The sequence below is a fragment of the Vulpes lagopus genome, chromosome 3, assembly GCF_018345385.1.
Source record: "Vulpes lagopus strain Blue_001 chromosome 3, ASM1834538v1, whole genome shotgun sequence".
Classification (NCBI taxonomy): Eukaryota; Metazoa; Chordata; class Mammalia; order Carnivora; family Canidae; genus Vulpes; species Vulpes lagopus.
The window spans coordinates 51,931,072-51,957,251 of NC_054826.1; the positions used below are offsets into that span (position 1 = coordinate 51,931,072).

The 26,180-nt window shown below is 37.1% G+C and overlaps 1 protein-coding gene across 3 annotated transcripts in view; it reads right to left on the reverse strand.

Annotated features, from left to right (window-relative positions):
* The window catches only part of UIMC1 (ubiquitin interaction motif containing 1), a 120,490-nt gene that overhangs the window by 19,068 nt on the left and 75,242 nt on the right, over positions 1 to 26,180 (reverse strand). For 2 of the 3 annotated variants that reach the window (XM_041747700.1, XM_041747701.1), the window contains 3 exons: positions 24,721 to 24,797; positions 19,206 to 19,306; positions 14,060 to 14,213 (listed from right to left, as the gene is read on the reverse strand). In XM_041747700.1, coding sequence (XP_041603634.1) covers positions 14,060 to 14,213; positions 19,206 to 19,306; positions 24,721 to 24,797 — 332 coding nt within the window. Of the gene's footprint in view, positions 1 to 12,770; positions 13,528 to 14,059; positions 14,214 to 19,205; positions 19,307 to 24,720; positions 24,798 to 26,180 lie in introns of those variants that run through there. The other variant, XM_041747702.1, reaches the window with a different exon arrangement.

The following is a 26,180-nucleotide window of genomic DNA, read 5'->3' on the forward strand; positions in this document are numbered from 1 at the left end:
AATTATCTATCCATAAAAAGGCAAAAGTACTCAAATAATATACTTAGCAGTGCCCCCCCATACTGAGGCTAAAGGCAAGAGTAAACACTGGGAAAAATATTTAAACCACACAATTCCTACTTGATATATAGAAATATAAAGGGTCTACCACCATTATATTTTTATGAACAAAATTACTCAATCTATGAGGTATTGAATAATTTAGAGGTCTTAGAAAAAGTCACTGTCTAGTTCTTACTAGCACTTATGTATAATATTTATAGCTAATTTTTTCTTTCACATTGGAATTTTTATTTAAACAACTTGACAATGTATATCTAGAATTTTAAAATAATTCACACTACTGATCCATGAATTATACTTTGGGAATCTATTCTGAGGAAATCATCTGAATTTAAATGAGATCACAAGACAAAGATATCTTACCAAAGTACTATTTTTAACGACGAAAAATTTAAACAACCTAATGTAATTATTTTTCTGTTGCCTTTTTTTTTTTTTTCAGTGAGCATGTATACCACTTTATAACTGAAAAAACTGTTTATCTATTAAGAGACAAAGTGCCTAGGTGGCTCAGTTGGCTCAGGGTCATGGGATCAAGCCCTGAGTCAGGTTCTGTGCTCAGCGGGGAGTCTGCTTCGCATTTTCTCCCTTCCTCTGCCCCACCCCCCTCAAGTAAATAAATAAATCTTAAAAAAGGGGTGGTCAAACAATCCAATTTACTAGCTTAGTGATTTTTACAAAGTTACCTAACTTCTCCTTGGGGATGAAGAATTTAATTTTAAAGTTGCTGCAAAGATCAGATGAGATAAAGATAAGTATAAATATGTAAGTGCATACATAGTGCCTAACACAAAACAATAGTAATAGGAGTCACTGTTATAAAGACTAGGAACGTGTTATACACCCATGAACTTAAAACTTTTTATTTTTTTAAATTTTTAAAAAAGATTTTATTTATTTATTCATGAGAGACACAGAGACAGAGAGAGAGGCAGAGACACAGGCAGAGGGAGAAGCAGGCTCCATGCAGGGAACCTGACGTGGGACTCGATCCCGGGTCTCCAGGATCATGCCCTGGGCTGAAGTGGCGCTAAACCGCTGAGCCACCTGCTGCCCAAAACTTTTTTTTTTTTTTCCTAAACAAGAGAATCCTGTTTTTAGGATTTCAAAATCTCATTTGAAACCCAATATATAAAAATCCATAAAAGCAGAGTTCTAGATGAGGTGGGTAATGAAGGTAGACTGTTACACCAATACTAGTCCTGGCTGCCATGCCCTTTCCATACCTCCACAGAACCAGAGTGAACACATTCTGAAAAACCAGTGTTATAGAACAGGGATAGGCAAATTATAGACTGACCACCTGTTTTTAGAACTAAACTTTTACTGGAACATAGCCCTAATTCATTTACATACTGTCTCTGGCTGCTTTTGTGCTCTAATAGCACAGTTGTGTAGCTGTGACAGAGGTATGAGTAGTTATGACAGAGATCATATGGCCTGCAAAGCCTACAATATTTGCTATTTGTCCCTTTAAGAAAAGTTTGTCAACTTTGGCTTTAAAAGAATACATTTTCAGAGGGTCTACCTGCATTGCACTGTTAAGATTCTGGGGAGGGAATAAAAACAACTATAACACAATTACTGTTAATTACAATACTAAACTTATGTAAGTATAAATCACAAGTGTTTAAGTCTTAAAAAGGAACACTTTGCAGGTGTGACTCTCCTGTAAATAAAAGAGCCTAGTATATTAGTATCAAAAACTCTACAATGTGTAAACTTTGTTGGATCCTGATTTCAAATAATTACCAATTATTTGATGATATTAATTTTTTAAGTATAACAGTATAATAGATCAGTTTTTCTTTTAAAGAGATCTTGGGATGCTGGGTGGCTCAGTTGATTGAGCATCTGACTCTTGGTTTTAGTTCAGATCACAAATCTCATGAGTTGTGAGATCCAGCCCTGCACTGGGCTCCGAGCCCAGCAGGGAGTCTGCTTAAAAATTCTCTCACTCTACTCCTCTCTAGCGCTCTCTCTCTCTCTCTCTCTCTCAAATAAACAAATTCTTTTTAAAAATAAAATTTTAAAAATAAAGAGATTTTCTTTCAGGGATACTTAGTAATATAATGAAATGGTATCTGGGATCTGATTTGAAATAATCTGAGGAGAAGAGGTTATGGATGGATTATAGATAAAACAGCAGTGACCATGCGTTAATGAACGGGTGGCACACTGGGGTTCAAAGTTACTATTATACTCTCAATGTTATGTTTGAATTTTGTTTGTATTTAAAACAAACACATACACAAAGTCTTTTTACAAGGCAATAGTCAAAACTAAACTGGTCATTACCTTTTGAAAAAACTGGTATGAAAGGTAGCACAGATACAAAGAACCTAGAAAAAAATCCAAGAGGCTTCTCCCTAAACAATCATTAATGACAATTATATCGTTATCACACACTGTCATCAGAGATTAAATCAAAGTAATACTAAGTATGTTTCATATGGAGAAAAAACTCTGAACTTTTCTGAATTTTAACAGTGGCTGCTTTATCAAGGTTCCTGTAGAAGTGAAATAAATGACAAGAAGTGTAATAGAAACATATAAGCTCTTTAAAATCTTTATAATATATACAAAAGAATATATATCCAAACCAATCATCCAACTCAAAAACTACGCTACTCTCAAAACTGATCATCTAACTGTGTGCATCTTCCCAATCCCATCCTCGGCCTCCAAGTATCTCCTTTAAGAACCATTTATTCTCTTTTTTTTTTTTTAATTTTTTTTATTTATTTATGATAGTCACAGAGAGAGAGAGAGGCAGAGACATAGGCAGAGGGAGAAGCAGGCTCCATGCACCGGGAGCCCGACATGGGATTCGATCCTGGGTCTCCAGGATCGCACCCTGGGCCAAAGGCAGGCGCTAAACCGCTGCGACACCCAGGGATCCCTCGAGTAGTTTTTAAATTAAGGCTGATTGTGAAAAAAAAAAAATAAATAATAATAATAATAAAGCTGACTGTGTAGCCTGGCTCCTGCCACTTTCTAGGTATGTGATACTGGGGAAATTATTTTCATGTCAAGCCTCAGTTTCCTCTTCTATAAAAGTAGAATAATATGTTTCAAAAGATTGTTGTAAGAATTAAACTATACCCTAAAAGCACAGTTCCTGATATATAGCAGGTAGTAACAAATGGTAGCCCTTATTGGTTGATATTAGGTATGATCTGTAAAGACTTGGTAAATTAAATCTTTTTAATTTACTTAATGGAAAAATAGTATCTTGCTATCAAGTGTTTCCTTTATATTATGCCCTTAGACTCCATAGTAACAAGTCAGTCTGTGAATGGATGATTTCCAAGGCCACTACCAGAAGTAATTTTGACAGTTCATCTGATCCTTTCACTTTGCACACACGCTTTTACAGAGGTGACTTAGGTGATATCAACTCTGTACACTAGGAAACAGTCTGAATCCATCAAACTTTTTTCCAGGTAATTGAAAAGCTGACAAGGTCAATTCTGATGAGATGAGACTTCATGTTGGCATTCAGGGACTAAGGATTCTGATACTCTGCCTTCCTAAAACTGACTGAGGCTTCCATGGTCTCCTCAAACTTTCCTGACTGTGTGTATTCCCATTTCCATACATGGGAAGGCAGATAAGAACCTGTAGCATTGGGGATCCCTGGGTGGCTCAGCGGTTTGGCGCCTGTCTTTGGCCCAAGGCGCGATCCTTGGGTCCCGCGATCAAGTCCCGCGTCAGGCTCCTGGCATGGAGCCTCCTTCTTCTTCCTCCTGTGTCTCTGCCTCTCTCTCTCTCTCTCTGTCTATAATTAATTAATTAATTAATTAATTAATCTTTAAAAAAAAAAAAAGGAACCTGTAGCATTGAAGAATGCTAGGCCTGGAATCAGGCCGACCTGGGCTTGGGCCCTGGCTCTATTGCTTATAAACTATCTGATGCTGGACAAGTACTAAACCTCTCTGATGCCAGTGTCTTTGTGAGTAAAATGAAGATAACAGTAACACTTATCTTCTAAGGTAACTAAAGTTCTGCCTGTGGCTCTAAGACAGTTCTAATGGAGAAGACTAATCTAATATTAATCCCTTGAACTTTCTTCTTTCTTAAAATGCTCTAGATGCCTGAATTAAAACATGTGACCAGATCATGAAGTGAGAGAACTTCTCTGAAGTGGTTTTTAGCTGATAGTACTCCTTCAACACACGATACTTTGGGTATTAACTCAAGTGTTAATAAGAGCTATTTTATTTTTGAAGGAAAGAATAAGCACATTTGGCAGAAGAAAACTGCTAGATCCTGAGGTCTGGCTCTTCAGCAGGGAGGCAAAAATGAGTAGGTGTAACTGACACAAAGACAAAGTCCATGTTAAAAGGGATAAGATGAGATGAATGAAGGCACTGAGAACTCAAGCAGACACAGACTGCAGTCAGACTGCTATTTCATATGCCAAATCATATAGCAACTTTTTTACTATATCACAGTAGAGCTAATATAAGGAAATGTTCCTTAGAAATGTTGAACAAAAGTTGTCAGAAGACAACTAAAATGCAAGGGGAGGGAATAGGAGGGGATATGAGGGGAGGGAAAGGGAGAGAAGGGGAGGGAAGAGGCACACTGCTGCTACATTATTAATACATGAGAAGGGTTACATGCAGTGCAACTTAAGAAGTCTGGGGTAAAAATACTGGCCTGAGTTCATCCAGTTTATGTCAATAATCATTCAAATAAGATGGTGGCCATTCCAGAAAATGCCAAACAGTTCCAAACTTAGAAACAAGTTATTAAAGAGGAATCTACTAAATAGTATACCACTTTCGGCATCTGGCCCCTGCTGATTCCTGTACCAGGCCATCACCACCTTCTTCTACCTCTTAGCTTCCTCCTACCATCATCTATAACAATAAATTCTCTATCCTTTCTCTTTGATGCCCACCTCCCTTAATTCTGCATGAATTCCAATCTCTTTTCTCCTTATCAGTGCCACTTCTATTCATGCCAATTAGATCTTTCTACAAAATCAGCACTCCTCTTCAGGAAATAAAAGCTTTGACAGTATTCACACAAAGAGGTTGCTGTCTCAGGCTGAATAAATCTGGAAACTTGGTAAAAACTGATGGATGGGTAGAAAAAAAACCTGGAAAGCACCTTGGAAGCAGAAGGCAGATAATTTATAAAGAACTTAAAGAAACTGATAAGAAAAAGAACCCAAAAAATACTTGGGCAAAGTTGAGAGAACAATTCTTCAAAGAAAAAAGACAAGTTGGCTTTAAAAAAAAAAAAATTTCAATTTACTATTAATCAAAGAAATATAAAGTACAGTGAAATGCCATTGTTTACCTATCAAATATGCCAAGATCTGTAAGAAAGAAAAAAATTCCTTACTTTTTGGAATAGAGTTATGAAAAGAACAGTCTCATATGCTAGTGGTGAGAATTTAAATCACTAAAACCTTTCTAAAAAGCAATCTTAAAATGTTATAGATATAATCCAGTAATTCCACTTTTAGTAACCCTAACTTAAAGAAATAACTCTAAACAGAAATTCACAATTTATATATTACAAGGCTTATGCCACTGGGTTGCTTGTTTTCTTTATCAAGATTTTATTTCGGGGGCACCTTGGTGGCTCAGTCATTTAAGCATCTGCCTTCAGCTCAGGTCATGATCTTGGGGTCCAGGGTTCCAGACCCGAAGCAGGCTGCCTGCTCAGCCTTCCCTATCTCCCACCCCCTGCTTGTGTTTCTCTTGCCATCTCTCTCTCTCTCAAATAAATAAATAAAATCTTTTTTAAAAAAAGAAAAACTTGATTTTATTTTTTTTTTAAGATTTTTATTTATTTATTCATGAGAGACACAGAGAGAGAGAGGCAGAGACACATGCAGAGGGAGAAGCAGGCTCCATGCAGGGAGCCCAATGTGGGACTCGATCCTGGGTCTCCAGGATCACACCCTGGGCTGAAGGCAGAGCTAAACCGCTGGGCCACTGGGGCTGCCCAAAACTTAATTTTTTAAAGTAATCTCTCTATCCAACATGGGGCTTCAACTCATAACTCCAAGATCAAGAGCCACATAGTCCACTGACTAAGCCAGCCAGGCACCCCAAGGCTCATGCTATTTTAAATGCTTATCTTTATCAGAAAAAAAAAAGGGGGTAAAAATCCCATGCCTAATATTAGGGGAACACTTAAGTAAGAATCTGCTTTTTCTTGCCAACCAGAAATAATCCCTTCCACCTTTATGAGTGGTTAGTGCCTCTATTTTACTACTTCAACTGATTTGTATCATACTTAATTATGCCCAGGTCTGCCTGCCACACTGGACTATAAATTCCCTGAGTATAAATCTGAGATCCCAGTCAGCTCTCTCATATCCCTTTGCAAACTCTTGAGTACCCCCAGTACCTAGTGCAATGCTTCACTAAATAATTTAGTAGAACACAATGATTTTTGTTAAGTTGAATCACTGTACAAAGCAAATTAATCAATGACTTCAAAGACAGTATAATTTTATTCACATAAAAACATACAAACATATATAAAAGACATGAACAAGGTCAGTAAATTTAAAACTGACCTAATTCCACCACAATTTGGAATAAACTCAATTCCACAAGATTATAGGAATATTAGATTCTAATATAGGGATATTGGACTGCAAGAGTCAAAATCTATAGCCCTGCCCCTCTAGCCCCTCCATCCTGCCTGGAACACAGATATGAAGTCTAGAAATTTAAAAAAAAAAAAAAAAAAAAAGCCACCTTAAAACCATGAGCCAAGAAGCTACAAGGATTGCAAAGCCAAAAGAGAAAAGCCCAAGTTCTCATTACATCACTGAGCCACTGCCTCACTCTAGATACCTTGTTATGCGAGAAAAAGAAACCCTACATATTAAACCCATTGTTAATGGAGTTTCCTGTTACTATGACTTACAGAATTTTCTAACAGATATTAATAGGGTTTTCTGTTACTTATTCTGACTTTTAAACAATGCACAGCCATCTACTTGGTTATAGTGACTAAACCACGGATGGACACTTAAATAAAGCCTAATCAAAAGTCTTTCTCTAGAATGACTTATAGTTTCAGGAGAAAGAACTCCTTCCTTCCACTAAAGGCTAAAAATCTATAGCTGCAGAGAGACATCTTGTTTGCCCTTGAAAAGACTTGTTTATTGAATACAGATATGTAGAGTCAAAAGATGAAGGAGAGACACCATCTGAACTCCTAGATCCAGCTCTGTCTGAAACCTACACTAGATTTCCCAATTTCCATGCAAACTAACTTGTTTTTTGCTTAAGGTTACTTAAATTAGATTTCCAACACTTGCATCCCATACAGTCCTATATACTATAGTGAAGTAAACACACAAAAAATTCTTTTACAGTTGAAAAAAGATCTCTGCCCCTTATTAACCGACATATTTCAAGTTAATTTGTCATTCTACAGTTGCCTACCATGTATTTCCTTTCATACTGCCCATACTATAACCACATTGAAACACTTCTTTCCTGTATACTGCTCATATTTTTCTATTTATGTGATTTTGCTTACTGTTCCTTTACATTAATGCCCTTCCATCTCAATCTCTAGTCACATTTCCTCTGAAACACAACAGACTGTATGTCCACTAGTAATTCTATCCTTGCATTATTTATGTGCATGCCTTTTCTGCCTAACTGCATTATAATCTCAGTTTGTTTAGATTTGTGTATCTCCCCACAGGCCAGTCTGTCTCTAAAATCCATGTTATTTTTTACTAAACCTATGCTTTTTCCCAATTGTTAATACCTTAGTAGTTATGTGTCAATAGCAACACAGTTTTTTTTCTTTAAAGATTTTATTTATTCATGAGAGACAGAGAGAGGCAGACACAGGCAGAAACAGGGGAAGCAGGCTCCATGTAAGGAGCCTGATATGGGACTTGATCCCAGGACTCCGGGATTACACCCTGAGAGCCGAAAGCAGATGCCCAACCACTGAGCCACCCAGGCATCCCAATAGCGATACAGTTAATCTAATCCTCCTATGTACCACAAAAGCCATATAAACACTGGTAAGTCTAAGTGGGGCACAAACTGCATTCAGGTAGGTAAATTCAGTTATATGGAACAGAAAAAGTCAAACTGTCTAATTAAAAAATTGTTTTCATTAGAGATGTTCAGATCTTATGATTTTTGCTGAGTCACCCGTCTAAGCCTATTCTAGGCCTCAGGCCTTCTCTGTTAGCTCTCAGGCAAGTCTATACCAAGGATTCTCACCTCCTTTTGCCCACTTATCCACTATTTTTTTTCCAGATGATATCCACTCTTGACAGTATCCTGACTCTAAGCCACATCCCTGCATCTAGGCCCAAGCATACATAATTAATACCTTCAGCTTCCCTAACTCTCCTACAATCTATTTTTCACTAGCTTATTCTTACCACCTTACCATTACCTTGCCTATCATCTTTCCCTTAGCTCTATCTGACTGACGGCTTATCCTTTATGTACCAGCACACAAACAGACTTCAGAGAGACTACACCAGCAGGAATAATATTCAATAATAACAACAGCTACCATTTATTGAACATTTATTATATGCTAGGTACTTCATAAAGTGTCTCTGATTCTCATGATAATCCTAATGATGTCAGAATAATTTTACAAACAAGGCATCTGATCCTCAAAAAGGTAAGGTCATTTGTCAATTATCCAGCTGACAAATATTACAGCTGAAATTTAAATTCAGATCTATATAGTTCCAAAGCCCATGTTGCTCCCACTCTATCATATTGCCAAACATAAAGTGTTGGCTGTTGTCCCAGTTTCTACTCTTGTCCCCCACCCCAACAACCTATCCATATGCCAGAATGATCCTCTGCTCAAATATTAATTCATTCTTTGCTCAAATCCCTCCAATGGTTCCTCCTTTGCTCAGAGTAAAAGCTAAAATCCTTACTATGGCCTAAGAACCCTATGTGATCTGCCCACTTGTCCCCTTCCCTTTTCTCTCTCTAATCTCATTGTTTATCTTTCCTTTACTTACTTCATTCCAGACACACAGGCTTATCATTCCTCATATACACCAAGCCTGTTCACAACCAAAGATCTTTGCACTTAGTGTTCCCTGTGCCTGTAACATTCTCTTCTCTCCACCTTGAAATCTCTTACTTCCTTTAGGTCTCTGCTCAGATGTCACCTTCTCAATGGGACCACCTATTATTCTAAACTGCTACCTACTGACCTCCCTATTCTCCTCTTCCTCTGCTTTCTTTTCTTCTCCAAAACACTTATCACCACTTAACATATTGTATGTTTATTTATCCCACTGCTAGAATATAAACTCCATGAGAAAAGGAACTTTGTATATTCTGTTCACTGTATTTGGTATGTAGCAGTTATTTATTAAACATTTACTGAATGAGTAAATGGAGATCTTCATTCTTCCTGTTTAAATAAAAGTGGTCTCAAACACATTTTCCAGAAAGCCAATACAAATCTCCCCTCAAACAATGCCTTTAAAGAATACTCCCTCTAATTTTCCATATTGTAGATAGCCATATCATTGAGCAACAAACTGAGCAGACTGAGCCAACTTACCCAGAATGTAGTATTATAATCAAATAAAACTTAGAGCAAAGTTAATCAAACACATATTTAATGATATGTATAATTGTTATTGTGCTGCACTGTAACTAGGCATAAGTGGTAGACACTTCACATAAATGACTCTAATTACTATTTCTTTTACACAGCCAAGCCAAGCATGCCTAAGATCAGATTTGGGGGAAACAGGAAGGAGGGGAGAGCTGGATACTTGAGAGAGACAAGTCCTCCCTCTTATTCCACCTCCTTAGGCATTGGGCTAAGTCTCCTAGTCTAGGTCATGTATTTTCAAAAGTAACTCTCTCTCCTCCATAGCAGAAGAGCCTTCCTTTTACCAAAAACTGGGCTGAGGGCTTGGCCTCTGATTCTAGTCATAAAATGTGAGAGGAACCAGAACAATCACTACTATATCTGGCAAGAAAGACAGGGGCAGGGAAGCTGGTGAAAAACAAAGACAGCAAACTTATTAAGGACCTGTGATATGCCAGACACGTCATACACACTAGTAGGCTAGTAGGTGCTTTGCATAAATCCTCTAACTACTTTCTCACCCCACGTATAGCCCCAAACTCTGTTCAAAGGATACAGGAATAAAGTAAAGATTGGGACAAAGTTCCAATAGGGATTCTCTAATCCAAATTCTTTTATAGGGTCATAGACGGTGCAATTTAGGTTAGCAAGTTAACACTACTAAGGAAGATTAAGTGGAAGCTGTTGTTTAGTGGCTGTTTCCCTTGCTTCCTATTTTATCTAACCTATAGAAGGATAAGGGACCCCCAATTCTCCCATGGGTTTATCCAAACCTACCCAGCCTTCCCAGCCCAGGCTAAACCCACTCTTAGGCATCACCCCTCTTCACTGCAGCTCTTCTTTTTTCTATTGTACTTACTGTCAGAACCATTCATTTGGTACATTATCATTGACTTTGTGTCATCTTGTAATTAATTTCTTAGGTTAATATTTATCTCCTCCGTGAGACAACAAGCTTCTTAATGGCAGAAATTCTGTCTTAAACTTCTTTAGTAACACAAATAAGATCTAGCACCATTGAGAAAAAAAAATGTTCAGTAAGTATCTGGATGAATTAAAGTTAAGGAGGAAGGCAAGAGGTGATAGAAGGGAATCAAATTTCTCACTCTAGGTAGACAAGTTGGTGTTGAAATTCATAGTATTCTAGATTTGTCTTTATTACACTGCTGAACTAATTTTTAAAACAAATTTCCCTATGAAAAAGAAAGTGTTGGGGCGCCTAGGAGACTCAGTCAGTTGGGCATCAGACTTGGTTTTGGCTTAGATTATGATCTCATGGGTCATGAGGTCAAGCCCTGAATCAGGCTTCATGCTCATTGCAGAGTCCGCTTGAGGATTCTCTCCTGCTACCCCTCCCTCCACCTCAGGTGAGCACCCACTCTCTAAAATAAATCTTTAAAAAACGAATAAGAAAGTGTTACTGTCATTCAGGATGTATCAGACATCTTTGCTTGGAGGTCAGAGACATCTGGATCAGAGCACCAAGATATATAGCACCAAGAATATACAGGCTCCCGATTCTTTTCTTTTTTTTTTTTAAGATTTTTATTTATTTATTCATGAGAGACACAAGGAGAGAGGCAGAGACACAGGCAGAGGGAGAAGCAGGCTCCATGTAGGGAGCCTGATGCGGGACTCAATCCCGGGTCTCCAGGATCACACCCTAGGCGGAAGGCAGCGCTAAACTACTGAGCCACCCGGGCTGCCCCAGGCTCCCAATTCTATCAGAAAACATACATATATCTATGTCTGAAAGAGTCCTGAAGACCAGAGTGTAAATCCCATTGAGCAGCATTAGACAGGGTCACTGACCTTTGAGCCAGTGGAATAGAGAACCTGAAAGGCTTTCCCTGAATGACAGTGCAAGTTTCAGTCTCCTTTGCCGACCTGATGGTGTTAGCTTCTTAACAAGTTCAATGAGAACACCTGGTTCTGGTGGTAGAAGTCTGCATTTGGTGTCAGAACACTCAGAAACAAGTCTGAATCAATTTCAACAGCAGGTATTTGGGGCTGTGAGTTGCCACCACCATACTCTAGTAAGGAAGAACAGGCTAAAAGACAAGTATTATAAAACTGAAAGATGTCTTTGGACAGTAATGAATACCAAAACCTGCTATTTAACCACAAATTATGAGAGTTCAGTCTCAGAGGTATCAGTAGGAGCTACTTTATACTACCCCTTGCCTAATAACTCTGACCAGAAGAAGGTTATCTTTCCTAGAGCTCAAGGTACATTCAGCTTCTCAAATTCATTTATTTTGGGACCTTAATGCTAAGTAAGTTATTGACTCTGATAACTAATTCCAGCTGGGTAAAGCATGTTTGGTGAGATAGACAAGATAGTTTCTTCCTTCTCTGGTCATCAAATGGCCAGCCCCAGAATTCTTTCAGTCACTGGAATTCTCTGCTAAAAAATGAGACTAAAGAACTATGTTAAAATTGCATCTAGACCTCTAGTCCTTCAGTGTTCTTCTACTAAAAGGAGATGAAGACCAGATTTAGGTCTTCAACTTTCACTGTATTTAAAAGGTAACCATGTTATTAAAATGATGCTTAAAAATGATGACAAAATCTATGACCCAGTAATTCTACTACTGGGAATAGTAACAGCCGCTAAAAGTCTTTAAGTGTTTACTGTGTGCTAAGGCATGGTGCTATGCACTTTCCTTAAAATATCTCATTTGACCTCACGAAAATCAAATAAGGTCATTACTATTAATTGGCAAGGTGCATAAAGGGAAGCTAGGAAACTAGCATGAAACCACACATTGGTAAGTGACAAAGATGGGATTCAACCTTAAACTGACTAGACTCCAAAGCCCAACATTTTTTACTATCACCCAAACTAGTAATATATGTATCCTTGGGAAATAACCCCAAAATACAACAACTTTAGGAATAAGACTCAATGACAGGGGCACCTGGGTGGCTCAGTGGTTGAGCGTCTGCCTTCAGCTCAGGTCGTGATCCTGGAGTCCTGGGATTGAGTCCTGCATTGGGCTCTCTGCCTATGTCTTTGCCTCTATGTGTCTCTTAGAAATATATAAATAAAATCTTAAAAAAAAAAAAAAGGCCCAATGACATATAAGTATAATATGGTAACCTGAAACATGCTAAATACATAACAGTTCAGTGGAAGCAATTCAGATTACAGAATAGTATGTAAGCATTAAAAATATTTTTACACATTAACTTTAGTGACATGGGCGAAATTTTATGCTATTAGTAGAAAAAGCAAAATAAAAAATTTTGCAGATAGTAAGATCTCAACTATGTAAAAAATGTATCTGCACATGGAAAGATTTAAATTTACCGCTATAAAAAAAAGGCAAGTTGTAGATCATATATATATACTATAGCATGGTCCCATTTATGTAAGTAGTCTCTGACTCATTTTAAGTACTCAATAAATATAAGCAATTATTATTATAATGAACATATACTACTTTATAATCAGAAAAACCAATGTTTATTTAAATTATAAGCTTAGGTGCTAAGTTATATAATAAATAAAAAGTATATTACTTCAGAAAAATTAAATAACATATGCCTTTCTCTCCTAGAAATATTAACTTATAAAATTTTCACAATTATACAATTTCAGAATAAATACTTCTAAGTTATGAGAATCAAATAGGACTGAGAAATGCAACACTTCCAATCATCTAAGGTATGGTTACAATCAGCACATTGGACCACAGAGAGCTGAGGTGATTACTAGCATTCTTGGAGGGTAAAGCCACAGACAGAAAGGCAAGATTGGAGGTGGTAATTCAAGGGCTGTGATGAACAAGCAGATTCTCTTGATCAATAACTCATATTGCACCAAAACCAAGGTTTTTGATGTTCTTTTCAAGAGGTAACCAGTAGTTCCTGGGTGATGCAACAGAGACATATAGAATATGAAATGAAATTAGGGATATATTTTAGCTGCAGTTTTTAGGTAGAATTCCTACACACAAAACCCCACAAACAACTTAATTTGAATAAAAAATGGGCAACTCTTACAACACTGTGTTAACTATACTTTAATTTTAAAAAAACAGGCAACGCTAGAACTTAGTTCCTCAAACTCCATAGGAGTCTCAATATCTGACTATATAAGATGAAATGCAAGGTAGATTTTTGGTTTATAATACACCAAAGAATAAGTTGAAACATTAAAATATGAAAGATTTTTCCCTCTCCCTTTCTCCTGAGTATGTGCAACAAAATAGCATACCTGCCAAAGTAATAAAGAACACAAAAAGTACTGGAGAATTAAGTAGATAGGAGAAAGAAAAACAAACCCAACAACTTTAACTTTGAGGAAGAGTGGTCTCTTTTTCCTGTACTGCATTCATTGTACAGGATTACAAAACAACCATGCAAAGAAAAGAGTTTGATAAATCCTGGTAAGTTTTACCTGTGTCTTGCCCTATCAGCCCATTGCAGTACATGGCATGTCGCTCAATCTTTGTGGGTGGGAAGCCTTGGTCACATAGTGGGCAGGACACCTGGGTACTGGATGAGACTGTAGAAATGGGTATTTCCTTCTCAGCATTTCCCCTGTTATCAACCTGAAGAAAATAATAAATGGCAACTGTAATACCTTTACTTTATAAAATACCTTTTCCCTCAAAGAACTGCAAGAAATTCCATCCCATATTTCATTTACTTTCAGAGACAAAACTGAGGTGTCTGAGTAGCTCAATAGGTTAAACCTCCAACTCTTGATCTTTGGCTCAGGTCATGATCTCATGGTTGTGACACTGAGCCCCACATCAGGCTCTGCGCTGGGCATGGAGCCTGCTTAAGATGCTCTCTCTCCCTCTGCCCAGCCTGGCCCTGCTTCACCCTCAATGTATGCTCATACTCTCTATCAAAAATAAATAAATAAATAAATAAATAAATCAAACAAAACAAAACAAAAGACAGTATCAGTTTGCCAAATTCATGTCTGAAGATAAGGAGATACATTAATATAGTTTATACTTATTCAGAACCTGTGTAGTATATGCTAAACACTCTGCATGTAATACTCATTTAATCCTCATAGTAATCTGACAAAATTTTAACATAACCTTACTTACACAAGAAGAAAGCACTGTTCAAAACAGTAAAGCAACTTGCCCAAAGTTAGCGAACAAATAAGAGGCAGAGCTGAAATTCAAATCAAGGACTATTTGGCTTCAAAACCTGAGGGCATTCTTCTCTACCAAGCTCTTAGGTCAGTATGCTGTGTCTGCTGTGTTTCAAACAATCTACATATCAACAGCATGTCAAAGAAACTTTTTCAATCGTATAAAAGAACTGTGAGCACTACAAGTGATTTCAAACACAAGGAGTTAGGAAACAAAAGAAGCAAAAGTAGCACAACTAAAATTTAAGACCTAGGCCTCAGCTTAGACCAGTAAGACATACTATCTCTTCTGTTTTCTTTGTGACTTTTGGATTAAGAGAGGAAATAGAACAGAACTAAGGCCCAAATATTTAAGGCCCAAATATTTAAAAGTCCTTAAGACAATTCTGCTTAAGACATTCTTAACATCCTCTCTCTTACTCCTTTCAGTGTTTTATAATCACCATTTTTCCTATAGTTTCCAATGTCTAAGAGGCAGTTTTATTTTACCTTTACAGGTCAGAGCCAAGAACTCTGCAATGATTAATTCAATAGTATGTATGAGCACTGCAGCACTTACTACTGCCTAACACTTGCTTCAAAGGACAGCATGTCCTAACCAATCAATGTGAAACTGTCCTGCATAGCCCTGCTTCCATTTAAGAGCAAGGAACACCTGATCTGTTATTATGCCTTACTATGGGGAAAAAATAAATTCGGTTCTGGTACAAGATCAAAACAAGACCAAAACTGGAATGGGTAGATAATCTGAGCTCTGAGGCAACTGGAGTTTCTTTGATTTAGGCCATCCCTAAAATCTACTGCTTGTGAATGTGATCCAACAAAGGGAAACAGGCTATTTAAATACCAAGTAGAACAGTTTCTACAACTGCCAGAAAATGTTTTCAACTCACCTGCCTTTTATTTAAAAAGACATACTCTGAAAGGGGGGTAAGAAAAAGAAAGTTGAAATAGGAACTAACAGTGACTGAGTTCATTTTCCATACCACGCTTGGCCAAAGCATTTTTCATATCCATTGTTCACAACAAACAACTGTCAGAGGGATCACTAGCTCTAGTATTACAGAAGAGGAAACTGATGTTTATTTGAAAGGTAAAGTAACCTGCTGATCACAAAGTTAGTAAGTAGACAATCCAGTCTTGAACCCAGGCTTTTGTGGCATCAAAACTTCAGTATTTCTATTCTACCACATTGCAGCAAAAGCAAAAAAGCATCCCTCTACTTTGTTGCTGACCCTGACAGATAATGGGATATTATCTGGTTCTATTCTTCTTCTCTAGAAGGTGGAGAAAGCCAAATGTGTCTGGAAGTTCTAGGTGTTACTTATTCCAAGTTTAGTCACTCAGCTTCCCACAAACCCAGGTTCCTCTGTTCATAAATCTTACAAAGAAAAGTTGTCTTGTGCATACAAAGCCATTTGAACAGAGGGGAGAAAAATTAATATATCCTAAAATTTGCAAGTAGTCTTGAGTTACTGAAAGTTAATGGCAATTGAGCAGTTACTTGGCATTCTAGAGTTCACTAAGCACAGAAACGTTATATGACATGAATGTCACTGATGCTCACACCCAGCACTATATTCCTTTGTATTCATCACCAGCTCTACAAAATGCACAGAACGTGCCTTCACTTTTAACGTATTAAAGAGAGAGTAGTCTATTATTGTCTTATTGTGAATACAAGACCATTTCCAATTACATTCACAGAAAACCCAGAGGTTTCTGAAAATTTTTATATAAAGTTAATATTTTTTTTAGCACCATTTAAAAGTTCTATTTAAATATTAACTACAATAGAGGTTCTGGTACAAGAGGAAAAAATATAAGCGAAGCAGCTTTTATTAGAACCGTGAAGTCATGGATTCAGTCTCTGAAGAGCTGATTCTACTTCTTTTAAAATACTATATAGTCATTTCTCAAAAGAGGTACTTGGGACACTGAATCCTGATCTCTTAACAGTTAGTCCTTACCTTCTGGCCTCAAAAGAAACCTCACCTCAAGAAATGAACCAGCTGAAAATAAAAGTATGCCCTACCAATCACCAGCCCTCTGTTCCTCCCCCAGTCAGTTTATGTGTAGATTAGAAAGCTCTTTAGATCTTTCCTCTCTTTCCTTAGGGCTCAAACAGTTTATTTAACCAACTGACTAAACCAACTGTTTGATTCTGAATAACTTCTATTAACTTTTCTGGAAAAGAAGATCTCTAACCAAGGGATTATCTCAGGCAAGATATTCAGAAAATATTATTTCCAAAGGAACCGGACCACTGCAGGATATCAAATCAAGAAGGATTATAGTTCTGCCATGCTATTCTAAATAATTCAAATACTGTTGAACATTCTCTGTCATTAGTAAGCTAATATCATTGAGCAGCCACAATACATTATAAAGCAGTAAAATAATAACTGGTTCCACATGCATACTTCTACTTGTGCCAAATCTCTATGTGTTTCATATTCTTTATCTAATTTAATCTTCAAATCAATCCATTAAATAAGTTATTTTTTATCTCCATTTTACATATGAAAAACTGAAATTCAGAAAAGCATTCCTCTTCTACACTCCCTTAATGCCCCAGGCATTTCTCTATCATTTTACTTGTCATTATAATTTTCTATGTGTCTGTCTCCTCCCGTACCAGGAACTTTTGAGGGCAGGAACTTTTTTGTTGTTGTTGATCTTCGTGCCTCAAGAGTCTAAAATGAACAACTGGTACACAGTATACAAACTATAATATGTGTCAAATATATGAAGTGAATAAAACAATTTGCCCAAGGTCATAAAATTAAGTGATGGGGTTGGGATTCTTCTAATTCCAATGCTCAAGGTCCTTGCACTACACTATATCACCTTCCAATAAATAAGAAACTTTAGGACAAATGAGCTTATACATAGATTCCAAGATCAAGAGTCAACACCCATTATGATACAATCTTTGTGTTGTAAAATGTTCAGATTCTACCTTTCTAATAAGTGACTTGTAGCTAGAAAGTGATTACTCAATGACTTAAAAACTTCAGTATCTCTATCATCTTTTAATGGAAACAGAACTCTAAGACTATTTACAGATATCCACAGATACAAGCAAACAGTAATACTGAAAAGAGGACATTCAATGTGAAAAGGGCCATACAATTCCATCCATGTGATGTGTAGTGGTGCAGACATATACACTATAAATTCTAAATAGGGTTCATGCTCTTTGCCCCAAAGAACCGTCTCCTTTGCAATCATAGATGGGTAAGAAATCAGCCTTGATTAACAAAAGGATTGTAGGGCTTCTTCTATTAGCAATAATCGCATCTCAGATAAACCTCATTGGCTATAATACTGCCACTACGCAAAGCTTGTAGGGCTTCTTCTGTAGTTAAGATGACTATGTTAATAACACTCTGTTCCCCATCCCCATTTAGAAGGCTTTGGTCCCACCTTGGGAAATCATTTTGACATTATCTAGCAGAATCTGTCCTCAATCACTGTTGCAGAGAGTGTCACCATCTTCCTTACCACCACTGGCATCAGGGACTCTTGGTCTGTCAGTGGTGACAGATCAGGTTCCAGGGAACTATGCAGCATGCATGATTCATGAAACCAGAATTTCTACCCAGTTACCTGCAATGCAGAGACTAGGAAAGGGATCTACCTTCTATTTTAAAAACTGTTTTAAAAAAACCTAGAGTATAAAAATAAGAGAATTAAGACTTTATTTTTAAGTGCTCTGGGTAAGATGGCATACCAATATTTATTTCCATAGAAAAATTTGTTAAATTCTCAAGCTGCTTTTCAGAACAACTAATTTTAAAGAGTCTGAATTCTTTTATAAAATTCTTAGTAAACTGTTTTTTCAGACTCAATATGATAAATATACATTGAAAATCGTAATCAGAAGTATGAACTTGTATCAACCACCTCTATATGTTGTTAGGAAAGGTAATACAGCAAATAAAAATCTGCTTATTTTTTCATGCTACTATCTTAACTTCGCATTTCTGATCATATGTAGAAATTAGGGCTGAAAGTTTGTATAATATAAATATAGTGACTTTCTCCAAAATTGTTCATTTCTGTTACTTATCAGTAATATAATAGAAAATATCCCAGACTTCAGAGATAAATCCATGTTCAAATTCTAGTACTACCATTATTAGCATTTTGAATATGAATGAATGACTCAAACAACCTAAGCCTCTGTTTCCCTAATCCATAACAGAAATAATAAAGCACAGTAAGAATCAAGAAATGGTAACTACTCCTATTTTTAGAAACAGTGCTGAACTGAACTTAACTGTAAGAATCCCTCTCTGACATAAGTGTCCCCAAAACTACAACCTTCTGTCACCTAAATCTTTTCAGCCAAGGTCAATGTTGCATCAGAGAGAGGATTATCAGCAGAAAGAAAACACTAAGAAAAACTATAGAGAATATTTACCTCCTTATCTGCCATTATTATTCTTACTTCATCCAGGATCTCTCTGCTACTTGGAGAGACTTCTCTTTCAAGGTCAAACGTTTCAGAACTTAGCTGTGTCTCTGTAATTTAAAAGGTTAAAAAGTCATTAAGTTTCATTTTGTATTTTCATAGTTTAAAAAAAAACAAAACAAAACACTTGTTTCTCCTAAAGCTTAGTGTTTAATATTAATACTACAGTGGTAATACAGATCTAAAAAAAAAAAAATACAGATCTAGTTTGTTTCTTCTTAAAGCTTTAGTGAGGCATAATTTATATACTACAGAATTCACCCAATTTTCAGTACATAGTTTGATGAGTTTGGGCAAACGTATATAATTTATATATGGTATTTTTTTAAAGATTTATTTCAGAGAGAAAGAAGATAGAGAGAGTGGGATATAGGGGCACACAGAGAGGGAGAGAAATAATCTCAAGCAGACTCCCTAGTGATCAGTGAGCCCAACCCAGGGCTCGATCTCATAACCCAGAGATAATGATCTGAGTTGAAATCAAAACTCAATGTTTAACCAACTACACCATCTCAGGGCCCCAAAAATGTTTCATATCTTGACTGTGGTGATTGTATGGTATAAATGATAGCATCTATAGGGTGTCTGGGTGGCTCAGTCACTTAACCGACTGACTCCTGATTTCAGCTCAGGTTGTGATCCCAGGGTCCTGAGATCAAGCACTGCATCAGGCTTAATGCTGGGCGTGGAGCCTGCTTTTAAGATTCTCTCTCTCCATCTCCCTCTGTCCCTCCTCCCAATCCCCTCTTCCACTCTTAAAAAAAAAAAAAGAGATACAAAACATTTCTAAGCACCCCCCAAAAATTCTTACGTACCCCTCTGCAGTTCCCCAATGCCTGGCACCTTGCAATAACCAATCTATATTATGTTCTCTTTTCTAAAATGTCACATAAATGAAATCATATATATAGTGTGCCATCTTTTATGTCTGACTTCTTTCACTTAGTATAATGTGTTTGAAAAGCAACCCTGTTGTTACATGTCAGTAGTTCATTCCTTTTCACTGCTGAGAAATAGCATTCCACTGTATGGACATACCACAATTTGTTTATCCATTCATCAGTTAATCCATTAGGCTTCTTTTCCGCATAGTTCTGGTTTTAAAGTATATTTATTTTGACAGAAAACAAAAACATGCCAATGTGAGTTCCAAAGTTAAAGGGATGATTAGAGAAGACAAAAAACCAGAATAATAGAAAATACATCCTAGACAAAGATATACCTTTCTTTAATATATTCTTTAGGCTGCATCTATTCATTCAACATGAACTCAACAAATATTTATGAACAAATTCCAGGCACCATACAGGCTACAAGCAATGTGGAGATGTAAGATGGTGTCCCTCATAGTCTAATTAGGAGTCAGCAAAGTATAGCTCATTTGTTTTGTAAATAAAGTTTTATTAGAACATAGTCAAACTTGTTTTTCTCTTTATTCTATGGTTGCTTTGTGCTAAAAGGCAGTGCTGAATAGTTTCAACGGCAGAGTTGAGTGGTTTAGTTCACAAAACCTAATATATCTACATAGTCTTTTATAGAAAAAGTCTGCCAACTTCTGGTCTAAATACCTATCACTTAATATAACAAACCAACAGGGATGTCTGGATGGTGTAGTCAGTTAAGACACCAACTCTTTGTTTCAGCTCAGATTATGACCTCAGGGTCATGGGATCAAGTCCCACAAGCAGAGTCTGCTGTGATTCTCTCTCCTTCTCCCTCTGCCTCTCCCACTCATGCTCACTTTCTCTCTAGAATAAATAAATCTTAAAAAAAAAAAAAAGGACAATAACTATGTCAAAAAAGGACAACTAATCTGGAAAAGAAACTAGGAATATAAATCCAATAAGTTCTCTCTTATCTACACTGTACACACCATATATCTGATACTTCTGCACTTCACAAATACAATGAATGGCCTATGTTGGGCAAATAAAGTACCTAGAAGATACTGAGTTATCTTCTCAACATCAAAGAGAGATTAAATACATTTCTACTGTTAATTCTATTTTAATATTTTATAATTTTTTTGAAAAATGAATACACACATGCACACACACAGATTCTACCACTCTGGTGGAAAAAGGCTTACAGTGCATAAACTTCAGAGTCTTCTTTCTCAGGAATCCCCCTCTACTTGCTACATAAGATGCTCCCCAATTCATGAATCATTTAATAAAACCAATAAAAAAAAAAAACCTTCTTTGTCAAGTATCCCTGAGAGCTATTACCAAAAAAGACATTTGGTCTGTTAGAAAATAAGAGCCACTTGTTGTTTGCACTACTACAATAATAAAAAGTCTTTAAGTTTTCTGTGAATAGTTGAAATAGTTAACTATGAAGAAAAGAGAGAGTTAGCTCCTTAGGAATAAACAATGCAGGCACCTGGGTGGCTCAGTCAGTTAAGTGTCTGCCTTTGGCTCAGGTCATGATCTTGGTGTCCTGGGATAGAGCTCCACGCTGAGCTCCCTCTGCTCATGCTCTCTCTCACACACATAAACAAAATCTTAAAAAAAGAAAAAACCACAAAACAGTGCTAGGAGCACACACAATGTGGGCATAAGGCTATAATCCTCCTTCTTCAACAAAGTAACTCTAAAAAGATGTTATAATTTTGAGTATCAGATACCCTGGAACTTTCAGAAATGTAAGACAAAATAGATGGACTACTACATTCGATCTGCATTTCACCCATTTAGAACACACAGAGAACTCAAATTTTCTGGAAAATTTAGATTTTCTAAATTATATAGTATATATTTACAAAGAGATTCAAGAGTCTGGCTCCATGGAAAAGTAGTTATATTTTTTAGCAAAAGGAATAGTAATGTTACAGAGATCTTTTACAATCTCATTTAGAAGTGGTTTTTGTCAGCAAACAGTTGGGACTTAATAAGCAAGCTAATGACAGCAAGTTATGATCATAAAAGTTATCTAACCTTAGTCCTGAAGGGTCTGCTTTTTCCCCCTCTCATTAACTAGGACTTTCAAAATTATTGTATTTACAGGTTCCTCCTTGCAAGATCCCTGGGCAACATCACAGGCCATCATCCCAAACAGACTGAGTGACTTCCTAACAAGATGGCATAAGTCACAATCCAAGATGGGGACAAAATTTTCTTTTCACAGATAGCACGGCATTCTTGAGTGCTCCTGCTAAAATCAGAGCACTTGGTAGTGGAGTCTCTTAGTATCATTAGGCAGTAATCCAAATACATTTTATATGAATTAAGAAATCACTTTCAATAAAAAGCAACATAATTAAACTTAAAAATAAGTAAAGAAAGGCCTTTATGATGCTGCCAAATGTTTATAAATGTTTATAGGTCTTTCCTAGAATGTGTACACTAAGTTTATTAAGTCTCCATAGAAAAAAGTTGAAAGAAATCAAAATAAGAAAACTCTGTGTCTTTCTCACCCTGACAGGTTATATGAGACTTAAGGAAAAATTAGGCATGACTTATGGTAGCATGTGTTCAACACTTACTGCCTAAAGAGTTTAAACATTGACAGGAGCCCCTCAATTTCATATGAATGAGGTTACTGATACATATAATGGACCCCACTTTTAAGGAAAGCAAAAAAAGAAAATATAAGCTAAAACTAATTCCTTAAAAAGTAGTGGCTTAAATCACAAAATAGGGACGTCTGGGTGGCTCAGTGGTTGAACATCTTCCTTTGGCTCAGGGCATGATCCTGGAATTCAAGGATCGAGTCCCACATCGGGCTCCCTGCATGGAACCTCTTCTGCCTATGTCTCTGTCTCTCTCCCTCTGTGTCTCTTATGAATAAATAAATAAAATCTTTTTTAAAAAATCACAAAATAATTCTTCATATTATGTAATGATTCAACTCAAGACTTAGATAATGTATCTTAGTTCATTTAAAATTATTTTGTGTGGGGCACCTGGGTGGCTCAGTCTATTAAGCATGCCTTCAGCTCAGGTCAAGATCTCAGGGTCCTAGGACCTACTCCAGCATTGAGCATTGCTCAGTGAACAGCCTCTCCCCTTCTCTGCCCCTCCTCCCCACTGCTAGTACACTCTCTCTCAAATAAATAAACTCTTTAAAAAAATAAAATTATTTTGTGTGGGGCTCTTGGGTGGCTCAGTTGGTTAAGAGTCTGATTTGGGCTCAGGTCATGATCTCAGGGTTGTGAGACTGAGCCCCGCATCAGGCTCTCCACTCAGTGTGGAATTTGCCTCTCCCTCTCCCTCTGCTCCTCCCCCTCATGCTCTCTCTCAAATAAATATATATATAAAATCTTTTTAAAAAAGAAAATTATTTTGTGTATCAAGGTGGAGGGGATGGGCAAAATGGGTGAAGAGGAGTGGAAAATACAGGCTTCCAGTTATGGAATGAGTAAATCACAAAGATAAAAGGTAGAGCAGAGGAAATACAGTCTACAGTACTGTCAAAGCCTTGTAGAATGATAAATGGTAGCTATGCTTGTGGTGAACATAGCATAACATATGTCAAATCACTGTGCTGTATACCTGAAATTAAGGTAACATTGAGTATCAGCAATAGTTCTATTAAAAATAGGAGCACCAGCAACTCAGGAGTACCAGGGTGGCTCAGCAGGTTAAGCATCAACTCCTGATCTCAGCCTGGGTTGTGGGATTGAACTCTAAGAGTCAAGTACCATGTCAAGCACCAGGGCAAGCCCCACGTCCCTGCACTGGGCTCCACATTCAGTGGGGGAATCTGCTTGAGATTCTTTCCCTCTGCTCCTTTCCCCCTCAAATAAATAAATCCATAAATAATACATAAAATATCATTAGCAAAAAAAAATTTTTAATAAAAAAGTTTGGTGTAATTAAAACAAATTATTTTGTATGTCAAAATCTATTCATGTGCAGCTCTAAATGAACATCTCTGATACCCATACTAAGGTATACATGTCTTTTCATCTCTACAATTAACAAAAAGCAAAGTATAATAATCAGGTTAAATGTCTTACCTGAGATTAAAAATAAGTCAACAACAGAACTGTGTACAAAATTCAATTTCTGGACTCCCTCTGCTACAAAGAGTGAATGGCAATGTAAAACTAGTAAAAGGCTCTCAGAAAAATCTGCTTAATGACAGGCAGATTTGAAGACAGGCCAATTTGGAGAACCCATAAGCCAAAATATAGAGTCCTCTTCCCTCTGAATGTACAGTTAAGTGCTATTCCTGATGCTTTGCTACCATCTCTAACGAGGCTGGTAATAAGCAAACAAGGAGACAAAGAGCATATTTATTTCAAACTAAAATATCTCTGAGAAAAGATTGAGAATCAGAGCCAATGGCCATTTAAAAACTGTGTATATATATGTACGTGTACATGTATATATGTGGAGGAGATACACACATATACATCAATCATATATAAACCTCCTGAGAATAGGTTGGAAAAACCAGAAAAATTAATAAGGCAGATAGCTAGGGATCAGAAACTCAGTAAGATCAGTGGGGTGCTTACCAGGACACACAGTGATTTCCTCTGCAGAACTCTCTGGCATAAGGACTGAGCTTCTCTTACTGGTCAAAGCAGCAATGCTGAAAAAGAACCAAACCCCAAGTGAATCCCAGTAAAATAAATCAGAACACAGGCCAAAAGCAATGGTGAGTCATTTACAAGGCCATAGGTAATGCAATACCTGCTGTCCAATACCACAAAAACACAACAGGGAAGCAAGGAATCGGTAGTGAAAAACTCCAGGCCAGAAATCGGGAAAATAAATACGCTTACAGTTTTGGTTCCAGTAAAATCACTAAACCAAAAGAACCTCTTTTTGGAGTCTTTACAAAGAAAAGTTGAAGGGTAAGGACTATCTGTGAATACCCTAGAAGATAAAAACTCCACTCCCATATAAGAATGTCAACAGGAGGGAGCCAAATGGCTCCGTAAGTTAGGCCTCTGCCTCTTGGTTTCTGCTCAAGTCACTGTTCTCATGGGTTGTGGGACGGAGCCCCCACATTGGGTTCCCTGCTCAGCAAGGAGTCTCTGCTTGAAGATTCTTTCCCTCTGCCCCTCTCCCCGCCCAACTGCTCACATATGCTCACTTTCCCTCTCTCAAATAAATAAATCTTTAGGGGGAAAAAAAAAAGGAGTGTTTTATAGCCTCCATCTCAGCCTTCTAAAGGTTAGAGATTTGTAAACTCAGAAGATATGGAGATTCTCTTGACAGTGCACTGGGTTTTCTCTTACCTTGCAGTTAAATTTCCTCTTTATCTCAAGATGTGGCTTTCCAAACAACAAAAAGATACAATTCCAAACTGCCCTAGAGCAAAACTTGCCCATACAAGTTAAATATCTCTTCTGAGAGTAACATAATTATGAATCGCTTCCATCAGCCAATCTTCTAGTTTACCCTGCCTGTTCATGGAGTACAATCTCTTCCTAACACAGGAACACATGGCTGAGAGATCTGAGCATCTAAGCTACCCACCCTCATGCTTCACAGAGCTTTATGACTAGAGTTTGATCAAATATGCAAGAGGATGCTTAAAAACATAAAACCTCATATCAACCAAGAACCACAGAGAAGAGAGACTAACCATTACCGATTCATGATAAATAACTAAATCCTAATAGGAAACCACAAGTGATTTCTCTAAATAAAACATCTCATAACATTTGTTGTAAATCCAAGCCAGACCCAGTTTACAATGCATGTAACATTAGGGCTCTATTCAAAGGGTCCATCACAAAACAATTTGCTGACATTTATAAAATGGGCTAATCAATTTGAAGTCAAACCACATTGCCTGCAATTCCAACTCTCTCCTGGTGACAAAGCATATAATCATTTATTAAAACTTACATCTGCTCTGCACAAGGCTCACCACAACAAAGCAGAGGGGTCTGGAGGAAGCAAAAGGCCTACTCCAGTTAAAACCACTTCCAAAATCATTTAACGGCAGGAGAATCAAACCAAA